The following is a 19,291-nucleotide window of genomic DNA, read 5'->3' as shown; positions in this document are numbered from 1 at the left end:
CTTAACCAATGTTCTATGTGTACATTCTTTTTTATTAAATTAGATATATGTTAGCAAAGTGACTGCTTCTCTAAATTATTGTGCCATTTTGTTTCCTAATTTTTGTGTCTTGCAAGACTTGGTTACGGGGAAGATGAGTGGCTCGGGTGAACAATGTGACGGTCTTTATTATATGTCCTCTTTGCAACAAACACCGACCTCTCATCAAGTTTCTCAACCCTCGGATTTGTAGCATATGCGTCTTTGGCATTCTTCACCATCCCGTCTTAAATTAATTTCCCCATTGTTATCTTCTCATAACATTACTTTTGATAATAATTGCATTATTTATTCTATGGCTAAACAAACTAGACTTCCATTTCCCTCAAGTTCCATATTAACTTGTGCTCCTTTTGAGTTATTACAGTGATATGTTTGGGGTCCACACAAAGTTCCTAGACACACAGGAGCTTATTTCTTTCTTATTGTTGTGGGCGATTTTACAAGGTGCACATGATTATTTCTTGTGCAACTGAAATCAAAAACTCACAAACTTTTACAATCATTCATTGTCTTTGCTCAAAACCAATTTGATGTTGTCATTAAAATCATCAGAGTTGACAATGGTTCTGAATTTTTTCCCACAAAAAATTTCTTACAATCTCAAAAGATTGAATATCAACACACTTGTGTCTACACTCCACAACAAAATGGGGTTATTGAGCATAAGTATCGTCATATACTTGTTGCACGCGCATTGCTTTTCCAATCTCATTTACCCATTAATTTCTAGACTGAATGCATTTTAACTGTTGTTTACCTAATTAACCGCATTACATCACTTCTTCTATCTACTAATTAATCACCTTTTGAAATGTTATACAATAGTCCATCTTCCCTCAATCACTTGAGAGTTTTTGGATGTTTGTGCTATGCTAAAGTCGTTCATCCAATCCAAAAATTTGATCCTCCAGTAAAATCTTACGTTTTTGTTAGTTACCCTACTAATCAAAAAGGTTACAAACTTTATGATTTAGATACTAAATCCTTTTTTGTCAGTCATGATGTAACATTTTGTGAAACCATATTTCCTTTTGCTTCCCCACCCACTCCTGCACAACCATCATTTTCCCTTGATATGGATAACCATTGGCAATCTAATCCCCTCATCCCAACCCATACTACCATAGAGATCACCTCTCATTCCCCTTCGAACACCAATACACCTGATTCACCTATTTCACCTCATTCATCACTACTTGAAATCGCTTCACCTATACCTTCATCGCCCATTCTTCCAACAACCAGATAATCCCTTCGTCCCAAACAGCCTCCAGCTTGGCATAAAGACTACATTTTGTTCTGCCCATGTCATCTAACCTTCGTCGGTGCCAAGCTCTCAGTCTAGTACTCGGTATCCTCTTTCCCATTTTCTTTCATACTCTCGTCTATCTTCTTCTCATTGTACTTTTTTATCTAACATTACAGATCATACTGAGCCGCACTCTTATGTTGGAGCTATCCTTAATCCCCATTGGCAACAAGCTATGAATACAGAATTACAGACATTACAAGATAACAATACCTGGAGCTTAGTCCCCCTTCTTACTGGTCACAATCCCATTGGCTGTAGATGGGTATACAAGATGAAGTATCGGTCTGACATAATTGAACGCTATAAAGCCCTCTTTGTTGCCAAAGGCTACACGCATGTTGAAGGCATCGACTACAAGAAAACATTCTCACCTACTGCCAAACTCACCACTCTTCATTGCTTCTTAACCGTTGTTGTTGCCCAACATTGGTTTACTCATCAGTTAGATGTTCAGAACGCCTTCCACAAGAAGTGCCTACTGTAATACCCGAGAAATTCTATAGGACTCAAGGGTAAATTATCTTGAGGGTAAAAATGGAATTTAAGGATAAATGAAGGGTATAACGGTAATTTATTACCATATGAATGACTGAATCACTGCCGGGAGTGCCCTGGAGTCGAGATGCTAAAGAAAAATGATATGGAATTAACGAGCACCCCGAGATAGGATTTATGGTGCAGAAAGAAATCGGATCGGGAATAGTTTTCGGTACAGCAAAATAGCATCTGTCAATTAGGCTGCAATACCGAATTGTTATAGACGACTTTCGGAAAGTCAACGAAGCTTGAGGGGGCTTCGGTTTTTCATAAGGAACAACCCTTCAGTGGTTTCAGGAAGAAACAAAGAGGTTTAGGGCCAAAACGAAGATTCGGGCCTAAGTGTAGTTTTTTGAAATTGCTAGAGGGAGGCCGAAACGATATCTTTTCGGAATCCTCAGGGGTCAAATTGATGTTTTAGGACTTGAGGGTCTTGAAAGCAATTATCAAAAGTCAAGGGGCTTGGTGAAAGAGGGCCAAAATGAGAAAACCAAAATCAGAGGGGTAAAAGTGCAAAAACTCAAAAATGGCAGTATGGGCAAATCTGACCAGCACATGGCCGGTCGTCCATGGATGATTTTGGCCATAGGGTTGCACGAGGCTTGGTCAAGGGAGCATCTTTTGTAAAGAGCTTGCCCGACAAAAGCCATCGTGGTGGCCGAAAAAAGCAAAAATTCGATCGAAAGTTGGTTGCGACACCTGCAAGTCAATTTCTTGGTCAGCAAGGGCTGCCTCGAGGTCAATCTGGGGGAGGTTTAGCCTCTAAGGGTGATGGATTAAGCGGCCAAAAGCATTTGGATGCTCGGTTTTGCCTATAAATAGGCGTTCTTGCGGCCGAAAGTTTTAAAGAAATGAAGCTTGAAATCGGCTGTTGTTTTGAACGAATTGGAGGCCAAAACCATAGGGCTTTTGAAGCCCATGAGGTGTAGATGGATTCTGGAGAGTTTGATGCATTTTGGTCGAGGTTTGAAGAGGTTTTGGGCTTCGCTAGAGTTTGGAGGCGGGCAGTTGATCCGAGACTTCAAACGCCCGATGGGAGGTCTTTCGGTGCTCCTTTGAAGCTCAAACTTGGCCAAGAGGATCGAATGGAAGAGGGCTTGAATATGGCATGGTTTTCTCCGATCGTCGGCACCACCGTCACCGGAGAAGACGACCGGCGCGTGCTAGTCACGCAAGGTGCTTCACGCACGCCCTAGTCGCCCTAGCAAGTGCAGGCGCGTGGGGCTCGAGAAAATTCTGCAAAAATGTTGGGAAAATCGAGAAAAATATTTTACGGAGGTCCGTGTAAAAAGATTGAGATATGGGATTCCTGATGTCTCTATTTTAGAGCCAAAGAGCCTCGTTTTGCATGAAAACGCAATATCCGAGTAAGTCCAGTATTTTTTTCTTTTGAAGTTCATAGCATATTATGATTTCTTGTGAAGATAGATTTGAGAAAATAGTCCTGAGGTATTTATTGAGATTTTTAAAAGGAAAATAGAAAATAAATGGAATATTGAGGATATTTAGTGATTAAATATTATTTTATAATTGAGGTGATTGAGATGATGTGATTGGTGCAACTTTTGAGAGTTAGCACGAGAATCGAGGTGGGGTATGCATATCGAGGTGATGCACGCTTTTCGAGATATCTTGATCTTTGGACAAAGATGAGTGGTATTTTCACAAAAACTTATATTTATGATATGATTGTTATATATGCATGCTATTTATGAATGCAATATTCATTTGTCATATTGCATGGAAAGTCGTGATATCTGCATGGCACTATATTATTGTCACATTGATTTTTGTGCATGGGAATGAGATGTCGCCCCCAGAGTGTAGCTGTAATTCCCTAAGGGCGTTAAAGGAATAACGTTAGGCTTATCCTACAGAGGTTCGGGATTTGCCTAGAATTCTTAGCCGAGCCTGTGGGTTAGAGAAGTTACACTAAGGGTAAATGTTGTTCATGTTATCGCATCATGCATTCATATATATATGTTTTGGACCCTCACTAAAAGTTTCATCTTCTAATGGGTTATGCCCCTGGAACATTCAACGTTCCAGTTTTAGACTTGCAGTTAGGGCAAGGAGCAGGTTGAGATATGACGGCACATAATGGCGTGACCGATGATTCAGCAAGTTGTCTCGGAGATATTTTAGCTGATGCTTTATTGATGATTGGCCTTGTTAGAATATTATGAAATCTCCATGTATTTATGTATTTCAATATTGAGGATATGATGTTAACTATGGTACGAATTCTTATGTTATAAATAAAGTGAATTGATTATATACCATATCAGGTTTCGATTATCGCTTCCGCATTTTTAATAATTTGCTGGGAGTTTTGTTTGGAATTCGGTACTTAAGGTTAAGTTATGTACCGAGAAAGAAAGAAAAAAATAATTTATGTATATTTTGGATCCCAGCATAGTGACACACTCGGTAAGAGAAAAGCGAGGTATTACACCTACACAATTATTATGTGACAACCAAGCGACTTTACACATTACAGTAAATCCTGTCTTCCATAAATGTACAAAACACATTGAAATAGATTATCATATAGTTTAAGAAAAGTTGCAAGCTGGTCCGAGTAAACGCCTATATGTTTTCAGCTAGCTACTGTCTTTACGAAGGCATTAGGAAAGGATTATGGTACTTCGAGATAAGTTGGGACTTCATGATATTCACTTCTCAACTTGAGGGAAAGTGTTGAGAATTATATTTATAATTAATATGTATATATTTACTTTTCTTTCTAGATGAAAGTCAAACTCCACTAATTGTGGATCACATTGTCTTAGCATTAGAATTAAGAAAAATTGATTATATTATTTTATATATAAACTGTATACTCTGGAAATAGAACACATTTTTTAGCCGATTCTTTGACATACTCTCCAAAACATCTGTTGCCTTTTTATTAAATTAACAATCTCTATCTAAAAGAGAATAAAGAAAGGAAAATATTTTGAGAATTTTAACAAAATTAACTATTAGTTTAATGGTAAGGATGTGTTATGTGAGAATTAATGTCAAAAAATATTTATCACATTTTTAAAATATAAGTGTTTTTTAATTAAATCTTAGAAATTTTATGTGAAATTTACCATAATTTTTTTATTAGATTGTAAGTGATGTTTAAATTATTACTCAGTATGATATTAATAATTTACAATATATATTATTAATTTAATATACGATAGATCTAAAAACCTGTAAAAAGTATGTGAGAATTAACGTCAAAAAATATTTATCACATTTTTAAAAATATAATTGTTTTTTAATTAAATCTTAGAAATTTTATGTGAAATTTACCATAATTTTTTTATTAGGTTGTAAGTGATGTTTAAATTATTACTCAGTATGATATTAATAATTTACAATATATATTATTAATTTAATATACGATATATCTAAAAACCTGTAAAAAGAACATAGTCGCACACAGTCGCCGAGAGTAGACTTTCTGAGGGACGGTCCACATTAGGCCCCCACTTCCTTAGAACTTTCCAGATGTTGCTCGACGCGTCCACTTTTAAGCCACGTCACCGTTAACACCCACACGTGTAGGGCACAAATTAGTGCATCGATCTCCACCCGTCACACATTCCTTGTTCTCCTCCGCTGGTCGTCCTACTTGCCTCCGTGGCAGGCAATACCAGATCCACGTGTCCACCGACTAACTCCTGCCACGATTATATGTATTTATATATATATAAATATATGTGAGAGAGCTTGCGATGATCGATATACCTATTCGCGGAGACGAAGATGGTAAGGCCACCGGCGAGAAGAGGGAAAGGGTTCGCCGCCGGTGATAGCAACGGCTGCTACAAGGGCGTGAGGATGAGGAAGTGGGGCAAGTGGGTGGCCGAAGTCCGGCAGCCCAACAGCCGAGAGAGGATCTGGTTGGGATCGTACGGCACGGCGGAGGAGGCAGCCAGGGCCTACGACGCCGCCGTATTCTGCCTCCGAGGCCCGGGCGCCGCCCTCAATTTCCCCAACGACCCGCCGGATATTCCGTCGGCGTCGGAGCTTTCGCCGTACGAGATTCAGGTTGCCGCGTCCCAGCATGCTCACCGGGTCCCCGCATGATATACCTCCGCCGGCGGTAAGTGGAGTTTCTGAAGAAGTTCAGTAGTGCTTAGATAGAACATATAAATCTATATATATATATATATATTATATCTCTAGGACACAGGCAATAATATGGCATCGAACAATTTGTATTTACAGTTGATATTAGATTTCTTACGGCTACAACTGAGAATTTTTTTGAGGATTGATCGACTCGATGGCGTGTACTGTAGAAAAGATGAATTCTGAAAATTTTTGTTTTTTCATTGTCGATGTTGTCGGATAAAGCTCGCCTTTAACTTAAAAAAACTTATATAATGGGAGATCCATGAAAAAGGATGAAAGCTAACATGAACTTGTTCTACCGAATCTAAAACTAGTTTCCGTATTTCCTAAGAAAGGGCTAAAATTAAAGATTGAAGTGAGCAAGTAAATCTCTTTTCCGACGCAGGCCTGCAATTTTGGGTGCTTACAAAACAAAAGAATGAAATTCTTGGGGAAGACTCGAATCTGTGATAATGAAATTAAAGAAATCAAAGCAGAGAATTGAGTTATAATTACATTTTGGCATAATTTCCTGCTCGGCGACGACCTTTTGCAAGTGCCCCACCCCCACAAACACCATTGCACCTATGGTTCCTTAAAAGGCATTTCCCCAAACAGTCCCTGGGCCAATTATTTGGAACCTTATCAACGAACGGGAGGTCATGAAACCGTGAAAGGCCCAAGGGTATTTAGAGAGTGGTGGGCTTCTTCTTATAAGAAAGGGCCCAGAAGATTCAACATTCAAATAAAAGAGAAAAATGGGTTGCGGGGCCTGGTAGAGCTAGCAAACGATTAGTGAACCAACTCAATTCAATTAACCTAATTAAATTTAAGTTAAAAGAGTCTTGATTCAAAATTTATAAAATTACATTACAACTTTATAATATATTATAACCATTTATTAAATTTATTTCAAGAAGAGTTTTCAAAATAAAACAAGCAATTATATATTCACTTGGAAAATAAAACATATTCTTCTGATTAGCTAAAGTTGGGTCGGGAAAAATAATTTTTGAGAAATATAGTCATATATATTTTACTTTAACAAAAAGAAATCCTATATTAAGAAACAAATATGAAAGTGTCTATGCGGGATGAAGATGCAAAATATTTAGGATAAAAATAAGTACCCTTGAGACTTGTTAAGAGGGAGAGCATGTATGTAACTTCATAATTTTCTCTTTATTTGGACTAACATATAAATTTAAATAGAAACTACTAGAGTTTTCCAGATTGAGTAATTCTAATACTATTTTTTTATAGTTAGATTGCGTAAAACTAAAACAATGCGACAGTGTATTAACTGCATTGCTTAATTTACTTATTGTAATAATAAAAAAATGTATATTAAATATCGACAATATATATGAAGTGGAAATAAACATGCATACGCCAAGCAAAGAAGAACAGAAAGATAAACATAAACATGGATATTTTATTATTTACTTAATTATTTATAGTGCCACTTCCTCAAGAAAATACTCACTGTACATCCAATACTTGCCTAGTTCCATTATTTCCTAAGAAATGGCTAATAAACATAAATAAATGAAGTATCTAACAGCCAGCCTCCACGACCAGCTTCTTGGCAACGCCGTTACAGCTCGTTGATCCGAAAATCTCTTCCGAGGCTCGAATCGAACAACTCTCCTTTCCAACGCAGGCCTGCAAATTAATTTTCATACCCACAAAACAAAAGATCAGAATCCTTGATCAAGGTCCAGAATTAATTTGATTTTGGAATTGAATAAATCAAAGCCAAAAGAAGAATTTCATTAATTACTTTTTGCAGGATGGAGATGGCATCGTTTACTCCTTCGCAGCTGCCTTTGGCAAGCGCCCCGCAAGCGCCATTGGAGTCGCCGAAGCTCGCGAAACGGATGGCCGAAATGGGCCGGCCCTCGCACGAGAGCTCCAGGGTTTTGTTCTCATAGGCTTTTCCACACACAGTTTCCGGGCTAATTGTTTGGAACTTCACCAGCGATGGGTTACCTCCAAATTCTTCGAACAGCACCAACGTGTTCTCATCATCGTTCAGAAAAGACCGCGGAACATGGTACCTGATAAAACCCAGTCCATCAATATTATATGTGACCAGCTATATCTCGCAAGTCAATGTCTATCTAGGGCTTTATAGTACTCACCATCTCTGAGTGGGTTGGCCGCAATTCGTGACGCACTTGTTGTTGTCATATGTGCCGCGGTAGTCACAAGCCTCCAAGCTGCAACCATCTTCCGCCGCTAGGAAACTTGGCCAGTACCGGCCAATGCTGTTGCCGTTAACCCAAGCATGGCCTTTGCCCAAACCCTGCAAATCCACCACCACTGGGTCTGTTCCCAGAGGAGCCTTGAAGGTTGTCTGGTTCCACACACCAACAATATTTGAATTAGTAGTCGGGATTGAGTGAGGGTCATGCCCAACATAGAACTTGGGTTATTGTTCGTCATGCTTAAATATATATATATATATATACACATCATTGAAACAAGAAATTTCTAGTTTGATTACCTTGTACCAAGTGAACATTCTCTGGGTTGGTAGATTATCAGCTTGCCATTTAGAAGCATAGCGTGAATCCAAACTGTAGAGCTTGTCTTCCTCGCCATGTAATCCAACTCTGTATGTCCATTTATGGTGTGACAGATCCTTTATAATTGTCTCATCATCCTTCCTCCCAACAATTTCAACAGGACCAGGTAATCCGGAGGCCACGACATCGAATAAAGGCCCGTAATTCTGCTCCAAGAAAAGAGAGAGAAATCAATCATTCTGATCAATTTGCTGAAGATCAATCTAGTTTTGCTTTCAAATCATATACCGGAAATCCAACGGTGGCGCTGAGCAATGTGATCTGGTTTTTGCCGGGTTTCAGTTTCACTTTCTCCTCAAAGACGGAGTTGAAAACTCCATATGTATCCCATCGAGATCCTGTGCAAGAACAGCATGAAAAATTGATCAAAATGGAGGGATTCACTGACATTTATGCATCCAAAATAATTACTTACCAACGAGTTCACTATTGACAAAAGCATGAAGTACGTGGCCAGTGCCATTCACTCTAACACTCAAATTATGACTCCATATTGGATCATCTTCCTTGATGCTAACACTGAATGATGAGATCCGATTAAAATGAGTTTAGCATGCCGGAAAAATCCAAATAAATAAATAAGCAAAACGGAAATTGATTTCAGCCCCTCTTCGCGGACTCAAATCTGCTGAATGGGCCAGCACCAAAATCACAGCAAAAACCATGTGAAATTAATTACCTTGTCATGTACCATAGATAATCGCTGACATCATTAATGGATTTCTGATCCACAAGTTGATTCAAGGACAGATGGCCCTTTCCAAGAAGAATTGTATCGTCTGTGTTCTCTGGCCGCCACTTCCAGCTGAGACGTTCTGGTTCGCTCTCGGCGGGGCTCGTCTTCTTCACTCTCACAGAAGTTTGGGCGTTTACCTATGTATAAAAACGTGCATTCTATTAACAAGCGTCGTGGTTTCCAAAAATCGAGTCAATAAGATGAGTCTTTTTTTGGTTTTACCTTTGCCGTGTTGTATTCTTCATGGATGCAATCCGGAAGAATGCTCACAGACCAAGCCGGAACGGTGAATTCCTTTCCCAGGACGGCGACAATGGCGTCATCCGTAGTATTCGCGTTGCCGAAGAAGCAGGCTGATGTTTCGTCGGTCGAGTAAGTTGTCGCCTGCAAGAGCCCAAAACCGTCGGTAACTCAAAAGTAATATAAATGTCACCGAAAATATATATATATTTATATTGTCAAATGGACCGATTTGGCCCGTACAATTTGGGCCCTTGGGTCTAATCATGCTATACGGGGTCTCAAGGCCCAAAACTCGCATGGCCGAAACTGAGAGTGGGAGTAGACAATATATATCTACCAATTCAAGTCGATTTGACATCTTTATCGAATAAAATTTGTATTTAGTAGCTACTATTGATGAAAAATAAACAAAACTCACCGTGAGACCATTGCCCATGTCAACATGGGAGATATTTCCATGAGTAAGAGGGTTCTCTATCGATTTCAGAACACGATGAAGCTCCTTCAAGTGTCCCCATTTGGGTTGATTCAAATTGCCTAAAAAAACAAATCAAATCATAGGAAAAAAAATCGATAATCAAAATTAAACATCTAATTTAAGTTCGTTTCAATTACCAAATTCATCAATGGGAGCATCGTAATCATATGATGTAGTAATATATGGCCCGCCAGCTGATCTTCCAAAATTAGTCCCGCCATGGTACTACAAAATTAAAATAAAAAAAGAAGAAATTATGAATATATATCTTTAGAATAAAAAAGAAAAAATAATGAATAATAATTATATACAAACCATGTAATAATTTTGAAATGTGCCTCCAAATTGAAAGAACCGTGCAACAGAAAAGGCGAGATCCTCTGCAGTTCTAAGTGGATCCTTACCACCCCAGCTCTTAAACCTAAAATATAAAAAAATAAATTAACTCATTAAAATATATATATATATTCAAATATTATTTAACCATCATTAGAGAAATAAAAAAACACTAACCATCCGGTCCAATTCTCAGTCCACATTTTGGGGCTGTTGGGATTGTTTGGTGTGAATGAATCACAATACCAACCATTACATGTGTTTATCTATTTAAAGTAAGAACCAATAAAAAAAAAAAACCCAAAAGTCATTACATAATATTTTATCTATATAATTAAATAAAAATATATATATATATATAGAGTAATAGAGTACCATAGGCTCAGGAGCGTCACTCTGTTGGCACATAATCCATGGAACTCCTACATCAAATGATTCAGCCATATTGGCGCACCAATCAATATAAGCTTTTCCAGCAGCTCCGTAAGATGCCATCACATTGCCATACTCATTCTCAAGCTATATATAATGAGTGTAAATAAAATAACATAATTAAATTTGATAAAAACACTAAAATAATTAATTAACCACAAACACCTGAGCAAGTATAATAGGCCCTCCTTGTGATGCAAATAGCTTCTCCTTTTTAACCATATCAACTATCAAGCTTGTAAAATTTTGCATCTCGTTCTGCAAAAATCCAAAATAAAAGGAGTTAAATTTGATATTCTAAATCTTAAGATTAAAACAACTTAGAAAAGAGTTCGTATCATTACCATGAACACGGTGTTAGCAGTTCGAAGCTCAACACCAGGCAAATTGTGAAGCCACACTGGTAACCCTCTAATCAAATAAATTTACAAATAAAACATAATTAACTAATATATTCAAAACGTATATACATGTCCTAAATAATTAACAATTATTAATATCAACTCGATCTACACATATGGATAAAGATGATATGTGTGCATTATAAGAATAAAGTTTACCCATAGTTCCATTCAGCACAAACATAAGGTCCAATGCGAAGAACAACATAGAGTCCTTCAGCTTCAATGGCTTTGATGAACCTTATGAGATCAAGATTACCACTAAAATCATATTGACGACGGACAGGCTCATGAGCATTCCAGAAAACATAAGTCTCAATAGCATCCAACCCTCCTTCTTTTGATTTCTTAATCAAATCAGGCCACATCTGAAATTAATCAATCATTATATCAATATAAGCATAATAATTAGACTAAGAGTTGAATGAACATAACATAAACATGAAGTAAAACAAAAATTGATGTTACAAGAATCAAAGAACATAACATAATAATCACAATATATAAATTAGCTTACATTCGCAGTGCTTCTCGGATAGTGAATGGAACCTGAAAGCAAAATCTTACGTTCACCATCTATGGTGATCGCCCTCCCATCGTGAGAAACCTCCACAGCCAATATTAAGGGACAGAAAGCTAAGAAGAAAATGAAACATAAGCTTAGAGCACCCATTTCAATAGATGAACAAAAGCTGGAAGCACCTATGCAATGAATGAGTTTGATATGCATATATATAGAGGGATAGATAAAGGGATATAACTAACAAAATCATATTTTAGATTCTAGATAAGACTGCTCTCTTGAAAATAATTCGTTTAGATCATTATCCTAATATAAATATAATTATTTTATGGATAATAGAATTTTATTAATGTTTTGAAAAGATTTATAATTAAAATTAACAGTTTTTTTAAATTTTATTAATATATATATATATATACATATAGGGTGCGTTTGATATGGGTGAAAAATAAAGGTGAAATTCGAATTTCATCTAAATTTCAAGAAATTCTATCAAACAACTTTTTAATTCCATGGAATTTGAATTTCATCTTAGGGTGCGTTTGATAGAAGTAGAAAATGAGAGTGAAATTTCAATTTCATAGAATTCTAATTCTCACCCCAACCCCTAAGAATTCTAATTCCTTGATTTCAAGGAAAATCTTCACTTTTTGAACTAAGATAGAATTCAAATTCCATGGAATTAAAAAGTTGTTTGATAGAATTTCTTAAAATTTAGATAGAATTCGAATTCCACCCTTATTTTTCACCCCTATCAAATGCACCCTTAGTTGAAAAAGTAAAAATTTTCCTTAAAATCAAGGACTTAGAATTCTTAGGGGTTGGGGTAAGAAGTAGAATTCCATAAAATTCGAATTCCAGCCTCATTTTCCACCTCTATCAAACGCACTCATAGTGTCTTATATATTTTTTTTTTTTCGTATGTGCAGCACATTATATTATTTTCATATCTCCTATTTATCATACGATTCATATTATCAAATATTTAAATTACTTAAATTATAATTAATATATATTTAAAACAAATCCACACATATATAAATGAAGAGATGGAAGGGATAATAACTAACGGATCATGTTTTGGATTCTAGATAAGAGTGGATGTTTTGCGATAAATAATTAATTAGTTAAGATAACTAATTCTGCATAAAATATAATTATTCTGTGGATAATAGGATTTTGGTTAATATTTTTAAAATATTCACTAAGTTAAATTAAAAAAGTTTTTAAAAATTACTCCAAAATTATTTGAAGTCTTAGAACATTATTAGCTTTTTTTTCCTAATAAAAAATTATATCACTTTAAACCCCCGCAGAGGAACAACTAAGACTTATGAGATTTAAATTTAAGATATAATTAGATTTATCAATATTACTATTTACCTTTAAACTACAACTCTCCAGTCCGTGATCGCTTGATTCAGGAGTTTATTATAGCGGGAGATGCTCTGAAGCCCCTTTGCTGTTCCTTTCGCTCTTTGCTATGGAGAAGTGTGATAATCTTCTCTTATATTTTGACTAGTTGTTGGTTAGTTTTCGTTCGAATGTATTTTTATTTTCTTGGTTTTAGATCCACTGTCATTTATTGGCATGCTGACCTTAGTGTTAATTTTCAGTTTTTTAGATTTCATTGTGCATTGGGGTATGTCTTGATTTTTTTTTTTTTTTTTTTGTAGACATTCCTGGTGCTGGTTTTTTCTTAATACAATTCTTATTTATAAAAAAAAAAACATACCTTTTGAGATAAAAATAAAACATGAGCCTAATTCTTGCTAGTATTTTTTATAATTAAAAATAAAATTGATAAGAAAGTGCCATATTGAGGTTTAAAATTCAGTTATCAGAAACGAGTTCAACAATATGTCACATATAGTTATTTTAACCTTATCAACTTGTGGTAAAGGATAAAAAATATATATATATGATGGGGCTAAACATGAAAATAACTCAATTTTTTTTGTAAATTTGTAATTTTATCCAATTCTTTTTATTTTATAAATTAGGTCTAAATTAGCTCAATTGAGTACAATTTTATCTAATATGTAAAATCGATTTAAAGAGAGTATGTTCATGCTTTGTATGTCAGATGTCATATAATAATAATATATTTAGAATCACGTGTATATATAAGTAAAAAAAAAAAACATAACTAGAGTTTGAGTCTTAAAGTTAGTTGACCTTAGTTTAACCAGGGTTGTGATAGGTAAAGTATGGTTAAATAAAAATCTCAAAATGATGGCCAAACTTATATTTTTGTCCTTGTATTTTTTTTTTTTTTTTTGTGACTACTCAAATTTTTTGTTATTTTAATTATATCCATAAATCATGATTTTTCAAATTAATTGAACCCTATCTAGAACGCGTAAGACGCATTGAAATGTCATAATTATTCTTCCATCCTCTTCAACCCTTGAATATCATTGACTGTCATCATCCATTTGTACTTGTCATCGTAGTTGCAATTGTCGTTAAACTACATCAGTCACCATTTCCAATCATCGCCACTAATCACGTGCCTTCTTCGATCATCATGATCGATCGTCAATCTTCTCCTGTTGATGAGACCTCTTGTTTTTTCTTCCCTGATCTAGTCTTCTCAGTCAACAGTGCCTCCGACTGTCCGTATTATTCTTTAGTTGCAACAATTGGCCATCTGTTTGACTAATTCGTCTTCCCTAACCAACAACTCCTTTACCTCTTAGCCTTCTGCCACCACTAATGACGACCTCTACACTTTTCACCACCACCAATGCCTTTTTATCTTCAATTGCCCTCCACCATAGCCATTATTGACGACAACCAATTTGTTTTTATTGTTTTTTTTATATATTTATGTGTATATGTGGATCCATAAATATTATTATTATATGACATTTGGCATGTCAAGTCAACATGAACAAACTTCCTTTAAATTAATTTTACATGTTGGATAAAATTGTATCTAATTGAATCAATTTGAAGCTAATTGGCAAAATTGAGAGAATTGAATAAAATTACAAATTTGCAAAAATGATTAGATTATTTTCTTGATTAAGGCAAAAATGTTAAACCTATGCAAAACTAAAAAAATCCACACACAACAATGAGCTAAAAGATCCATCGTAGTGCACATAGGCCATAGCTCAAAATTGCTAAGACACGCGATGGATTAAACAAATTCACTGTAACACACATAACATAAAGAATTTAGACAAATTGAACATGAAAAATCTATTTGTTGAGCCAAATTGCTCATGTTAATTAACTTTTGATGATTAACAAAAAGAGAATTTTTAATATACAAAATATAGTATTTTTTGTGATTAACAAAAATAGTATTTTTCTTAAATATATTAATTGTAATATCGAATTATTTTTTATTAAGTTATAAAATATTTTTTTCATAGCATATGTATTATCAAAAATATTATTTTTTGTTAAAAATATTTTTAAATATTTTTTAAATTAATTTATAAAATATTGTCATAGCATATGCATTATCAAAAATATTATTTTCTATTAAAACTATTTTTTTATATATTTTTAAGATTAATTTATTAAATATTTTTTATATCATATGTATTGTCAAAAATATTATTTTCTATTAAAAATATTTTTTTAATATATTTTAAATTATTTTTATATTATTTTTATAACATATGTATCTCAAGGTGAATGTGCTTGGATTTAAACCAAGACCTCCAATTTGTCCTAACCTTTATTTGCCAATTGATTTACAAACTTCTTTGATTATATAAGTGCACGTATTAATTAAGTCATAATTCTAAGTTTTTTTTGTCATGACGGTCAAATTTTTTATTATTGAAAAAGTGGCTAAAATGGCTATAAATACCCCCCCAAACTCATTTTTTTAATATTCAAATATTTTCATTACATATCCAAAGCACCCGAAAGCTCTCAAACGCTCTCAAGCAAAGCATCCAAGCAATTTGAGGCTCTCAAAATATTATTACACATCCACTAAATAGTCACAAGGCAAGAGGAGAAAAATTCTTCAAGTTTTCTAAATCCGAATTTCTCCATTTGAGGTTATAATTTTATTTATTTATTTAAATATTATTACCTTGTATAATTTGTTCTTAATTGCTTATTTGTGTCCAAGTGTGGACAAATTATTTGTAAATATTTAAATTATTATTGAGGATATTATATAGGTTTTCTAGAACCATTAAAATCTAAATGAATTTAGTTTCCAATATAAGATAGGAAAAAAATCTTGGTGTAGTGGTTGCCTAGAACCCGTTGTAATCTAGGTGTATATCTAGTTTTCAATGTGAGCTAGTGTGGAAATCTTGGTGATCTTGATTTAGTAGAAACTCAAGGGTGGTTAGACTTTAAGAGAGTGGATTAGGTGTGTGTGTGTGTGGAAACACCGAACTACTATAAATTGTGTTGTGCCTCATATTATTTATTTTTGTTATATCTTGTAGCTTGCATTAATTATTAATTTCAAACATAATTAATTGTATTTATCAAATATATATTTTTAAATAAAATCACTAATCAAGAATATTTATTAAAAGGAAAAAAAATTAATTATGAAATTCACCCATCCTCTTGAGTAAGGCATACCGTAAAAGACCAACACTACCTACTACGGTCAAACCCTAATCAAGTTTATCGCATAGGATCATCACAGTAAAAAGGCACATTAAGATGGTTGGGGGTCACTTGCATCAACGAACTAATGACTCACCTCAGACACACGCAGATGGCCAAGACTTGTTAAGATGCCCATGGATCCTTGCGTTTGATGAAACTTGGACTCACAAAGTGCACAGACTAATGAGAAATTAAGAAGGCCCATTAAGGTGCATGGGGGTCACCTACATCGATAAACAAAGGACACACCTTAAACACACGTGGATGACCAAGACCCATTAAGATGCCCATGGATCCTTTCATTAATGAAACTTGGACCTGCATAATGCACACACCAATAAAAAATTAAGAAAGCTTATTAAGATATTCGAGGGTCACTTATGTCGGCAAACTAAGCACTCACCCTAGACACATGTAAATGACCAAAACCCATTAAGATGCCCACAAATCCTCACCTTGACAAAACTTGGACCCACATGGTGCACACATAGATGGAAAATTAAGAAGGTAGTTAAGATGCTCAGAGGTCACTTGTATTGACGAACAAAGGAATCGACACAAGCACATGTGAATGAATAATAAAAAAAACCCACTAAGATGTCCAAAGGACCTTTGTGGCTAACCTTGATGTACACATGAAACAAATTAAAACGACAACTTGTGCAGATGCCCACGAGTCATTTAAAAAGCTAACCTTAAACACATACAGGATATGAAAAACAACCTTTAAACTCACTCAAACACATCAATCTAACTCAACATTCAAGATTCATCCATCATAAAATTCTCTTCGAACACACATAGATACCAAGTGTGAAGGATCACAAGAATCCTTTGACAAAACTAGTTCTCTCAAAGGATTGAGAAGCAATGAGGGAACCCTCTTTTGAAAAAAAAATGATACGATAAAGGAAGAAGGCAATGGAATAAGTAAAATGTATTTACCTGGATGATATAATGCTCCAACCCATCGAGGTAACTAGGAAAGTCGTAGAATATATGAGATGAGCACGTATCCCTGAATCATCCATAGAATCTATATCCATTAGATATGCTTGAAAATGGTTGCCCCTTAAACGTCAACCGTCCTCTAAGCGAATAAGATGGGACTACACCATAGGAACCTTAAGAAAGATAGGTGGATAATCCCCAAGAGCCCTCTCCAAAGCAAGTACTCGTTGGTCTTTCCAGAAGAATAAGCGAGGATGATTGTATTCTACCTAGTCTCTCGAAAGCCCTCATTTAGAGTAGCTCAACCATGGAATGAGCTAAAAGGACTAGCCTCAACTTCCATAGTGTCACAAGAATCCCAGGAACTAGAACGAAGATTTGAGTTGAGAATGGGCGATACTAGGGAGCCAAAAATATTAATAGAGGGGATCGAACGAGTAGTCTGTAAATCAAAAGATGGAAGAAGATAAAGTAAATGTGTAATCACTGGCACTAGAAAAATAGCCTCAAACACGAGTGGAGTAGAGGTAGCACTGTCGCAAGAAGTCAAGATCATTTGCTAGGGCCTTCACCTTTAACCCTCTGATGCCTCCTCTCATCATTACTAGCATTATTTTTCAAAAAGCATCACTAAATCGACCCATCTTTTTAAAATCATAGAGAAACCAATTAGCATCTACAAAAAATAACAATTCAGGCTACGACCAAGACGAAATGGAAAAGAAGAAAAAATACCCTTGAGAGAAACTTGCTCTATTTGGGACTTGGATGTTTGCAAATGAGACTCCTCATGAAATTTAGATCTCCTTTCCCTCTGCTCATCGTTGGAAGGGGAAGAAAAAGATGTAGAGCCTCATCAAAATCGCCATCATCATTAGGAGACCTAATTGTTGATGCATCATTGGAAACGCCAGAAAGATTGGCCAAATTATCTAATGGGACTTCCCCAACCCGTAGCAATAACATTTTCCTCTGACATAATATCACGAAGATGAACAGGTCCCAAAGCAACTACATGCTGGATTACGACACTATAAACTGCTTAGATATTCTTAGAATAAGGATATCTAATCACGTTCCCCTCGCGATTAGCGTCCAAACACCATTGACGATGTAACCTCCCGTTTTCCGAGCACGTTAAAACTCAAGATAATTCTGGGATAATTTTTTTTTTTTAAATAAAACTATTGCTAAATCATATCACTCTTTAAATATATCCCAAAAGCTCCATTCATTTATCTCCAAGGAGAATCATCATAAATATTTAATGCGGAAGCTAGAATCGAATCTAACATAATAACATTTAATCATAATTCAGTACTTACATCACGGGAACATAAATTTCTCAACATGTTTTAATACATAACATAAGTTCTCAACTAACATTAACCCTAAATAAGATTCTACATCATCATTTCTCAAAACGTTCAGAATTCGAAGTAGCATAATTTAAATACATAAGTTACATAACATACATTCAACTAATCATATAACTCATCATGTACTTTGCTAAGTGACATTTCATGCCTTATTCATCCTCGTTTCTGCTACAATCTCCATCTGGAACGTTTGAATATTCTAAGGGCAAAGCCCAAGTTCAATGATGAATCATTTAAGTAAAGAAAATAAAACATTTAATGCTCATGTATGTATGCAATGCACTTAATATCATAACTCTCATGTTTGGGTCGACTGCACCTTAAGATTACCTGCCATTTTTCCAGTCTCCCTGCCAGACCGGGGTGTATGGGTGCACCCTTGGCAAAGCAACGGCGCCAGTACCTAATCCCAAACCCATACAACGTATGACCGTGAATCTCATCATGCTTATATGTATATTTCATAAATCAAAACATGTAAAATGCAATTTACATGACATACTCATAACAAGGCATGACAACATGATAAGATCATAAAACTTGGTCTAATTGGGAAGTACCACTTACCTTGCAAAAAGATAATTTTGCCCCTAACATAATTTTGCCTCAAAATTT

General features: G+C 35.2%; 2 protein-coding genes and 1 long non-coding RNA gene across 3 annotated transcripts; 2 read left to right on the top strand and 1 right to left on the bottom strand.

Annotated features, from left to right (window-relative positions):
* Positions 1-5,627: 5,627 nt before the first annotated feature.
* On the top strand, positions 5,628-6,225 carry LOC127793797 (ethylene-responsive transcription factor ERF016-like). The gene has a single exon (XM_052324530.1). The coding sequence runs from the start codon at positions 5,654-5,656 to the stop codon at positions 5,975-5,977; it is 324 nt and encodes a 107-aa protein (XP_052180490.1). The 5' UTR covers positions 5,628-5,653; the 3' UTR covers positions 5,978-6,225.
* A 1,276-nt stretch (positions 6,226-7,501) lies between these two features.
* On the bottom strand, positions 7,502-18,592 carry LOC127793796 (beta-galactosidase 15-like). Its single transcript, XM_052324529.1, has 18 exons — positions 18,569-18,592; positions 11,739-11,828; positions 11,381-11,589; positions 11,165-11,231; positions 10,986-11,078; positions 10,764-10,907; positions 10,566-10,654; positions 10,368-10,473; positions 10,190-10,277; positions 9,993-10,111; positions 9,554-9,715; positions 9,275-9,468; positions 9,011-9,114; positions 8,824-8,933; positions 8,514-8,741; positions 8,149-8,363; positions 7,788-8,064; positions 7,502-7,669 (listed from the first exon to the last, which is right to left on the bottom strand). Exons 1-18 carry the CDS (start codon positions 18,590-18,592, stop codon positions 7,562-7,564), a joined length of 2,427 nt encoding a protein of 808 aa, XP_052180489.1. The 3' UTR covers positions 7,502-7,561.
* LOC127793798 (uncharacterized) lies at positions 7,587-9,906 on the top strand. Its single transcript, XR_008021493.1, has 3 exons — positions 7,587-7,722; positions 7,797-8,060; positions 8,696-9,906. It is a non-coding gene; the product is annotated as an uncharacterized LOC127793798 (long non-coding RNA).
* Positions 18,593-19,291: the final 699 nt, after the last annotated feature.

Source organism: Diospyros lotus, chromosome 2 (genome assembly GCF_014633365.1).
Source record: "Diospyros lotus cultivar Yz01 chromosome 2, ASM1463336v1, whole genome shotgun sequence".
In the NCBI taxonomy this organism is placed as follows: Eukaryota; Viridiplantae; Streptophyta; class Magnoliopsida; order Ericales; family Ebenaceae; genus Diospyros; species Diospyros lotus.
The sequence above is the reverse complement of the archived record's forward strand: the minus strand, read 5'-3'. Positions and strand labels throughout refer to the sequence as shown.

Coding starts and splice junctions, on each gene's coding strand:
- LOC127793797 (XM_052324530.1), top strand. CDS start 5,654: ATGGTAAGGCCACCGGCGAGAAGAGGGAAAGGGTTCGCCGCCGGTGAT.
- LOC127793796 (XM_052324529.1), bottom strand. CDS start 18,592: ATGTTAGATTCGATTCTAGCTTCC. Junction 10,112..10,189: donor TGCTCCCATTGATGAATTTG/GTAATTGAAACG, acceptor TTGTTTTTTTAG/GCAATTTGAATCAACCCAAA. Junction 8,934..9,010: donor TGTCAATAGTGAACTCGTTG/GTAAGTAATTAT, acceptor GTTCTTGCACAG/GATCTCGATGGGATACATAT.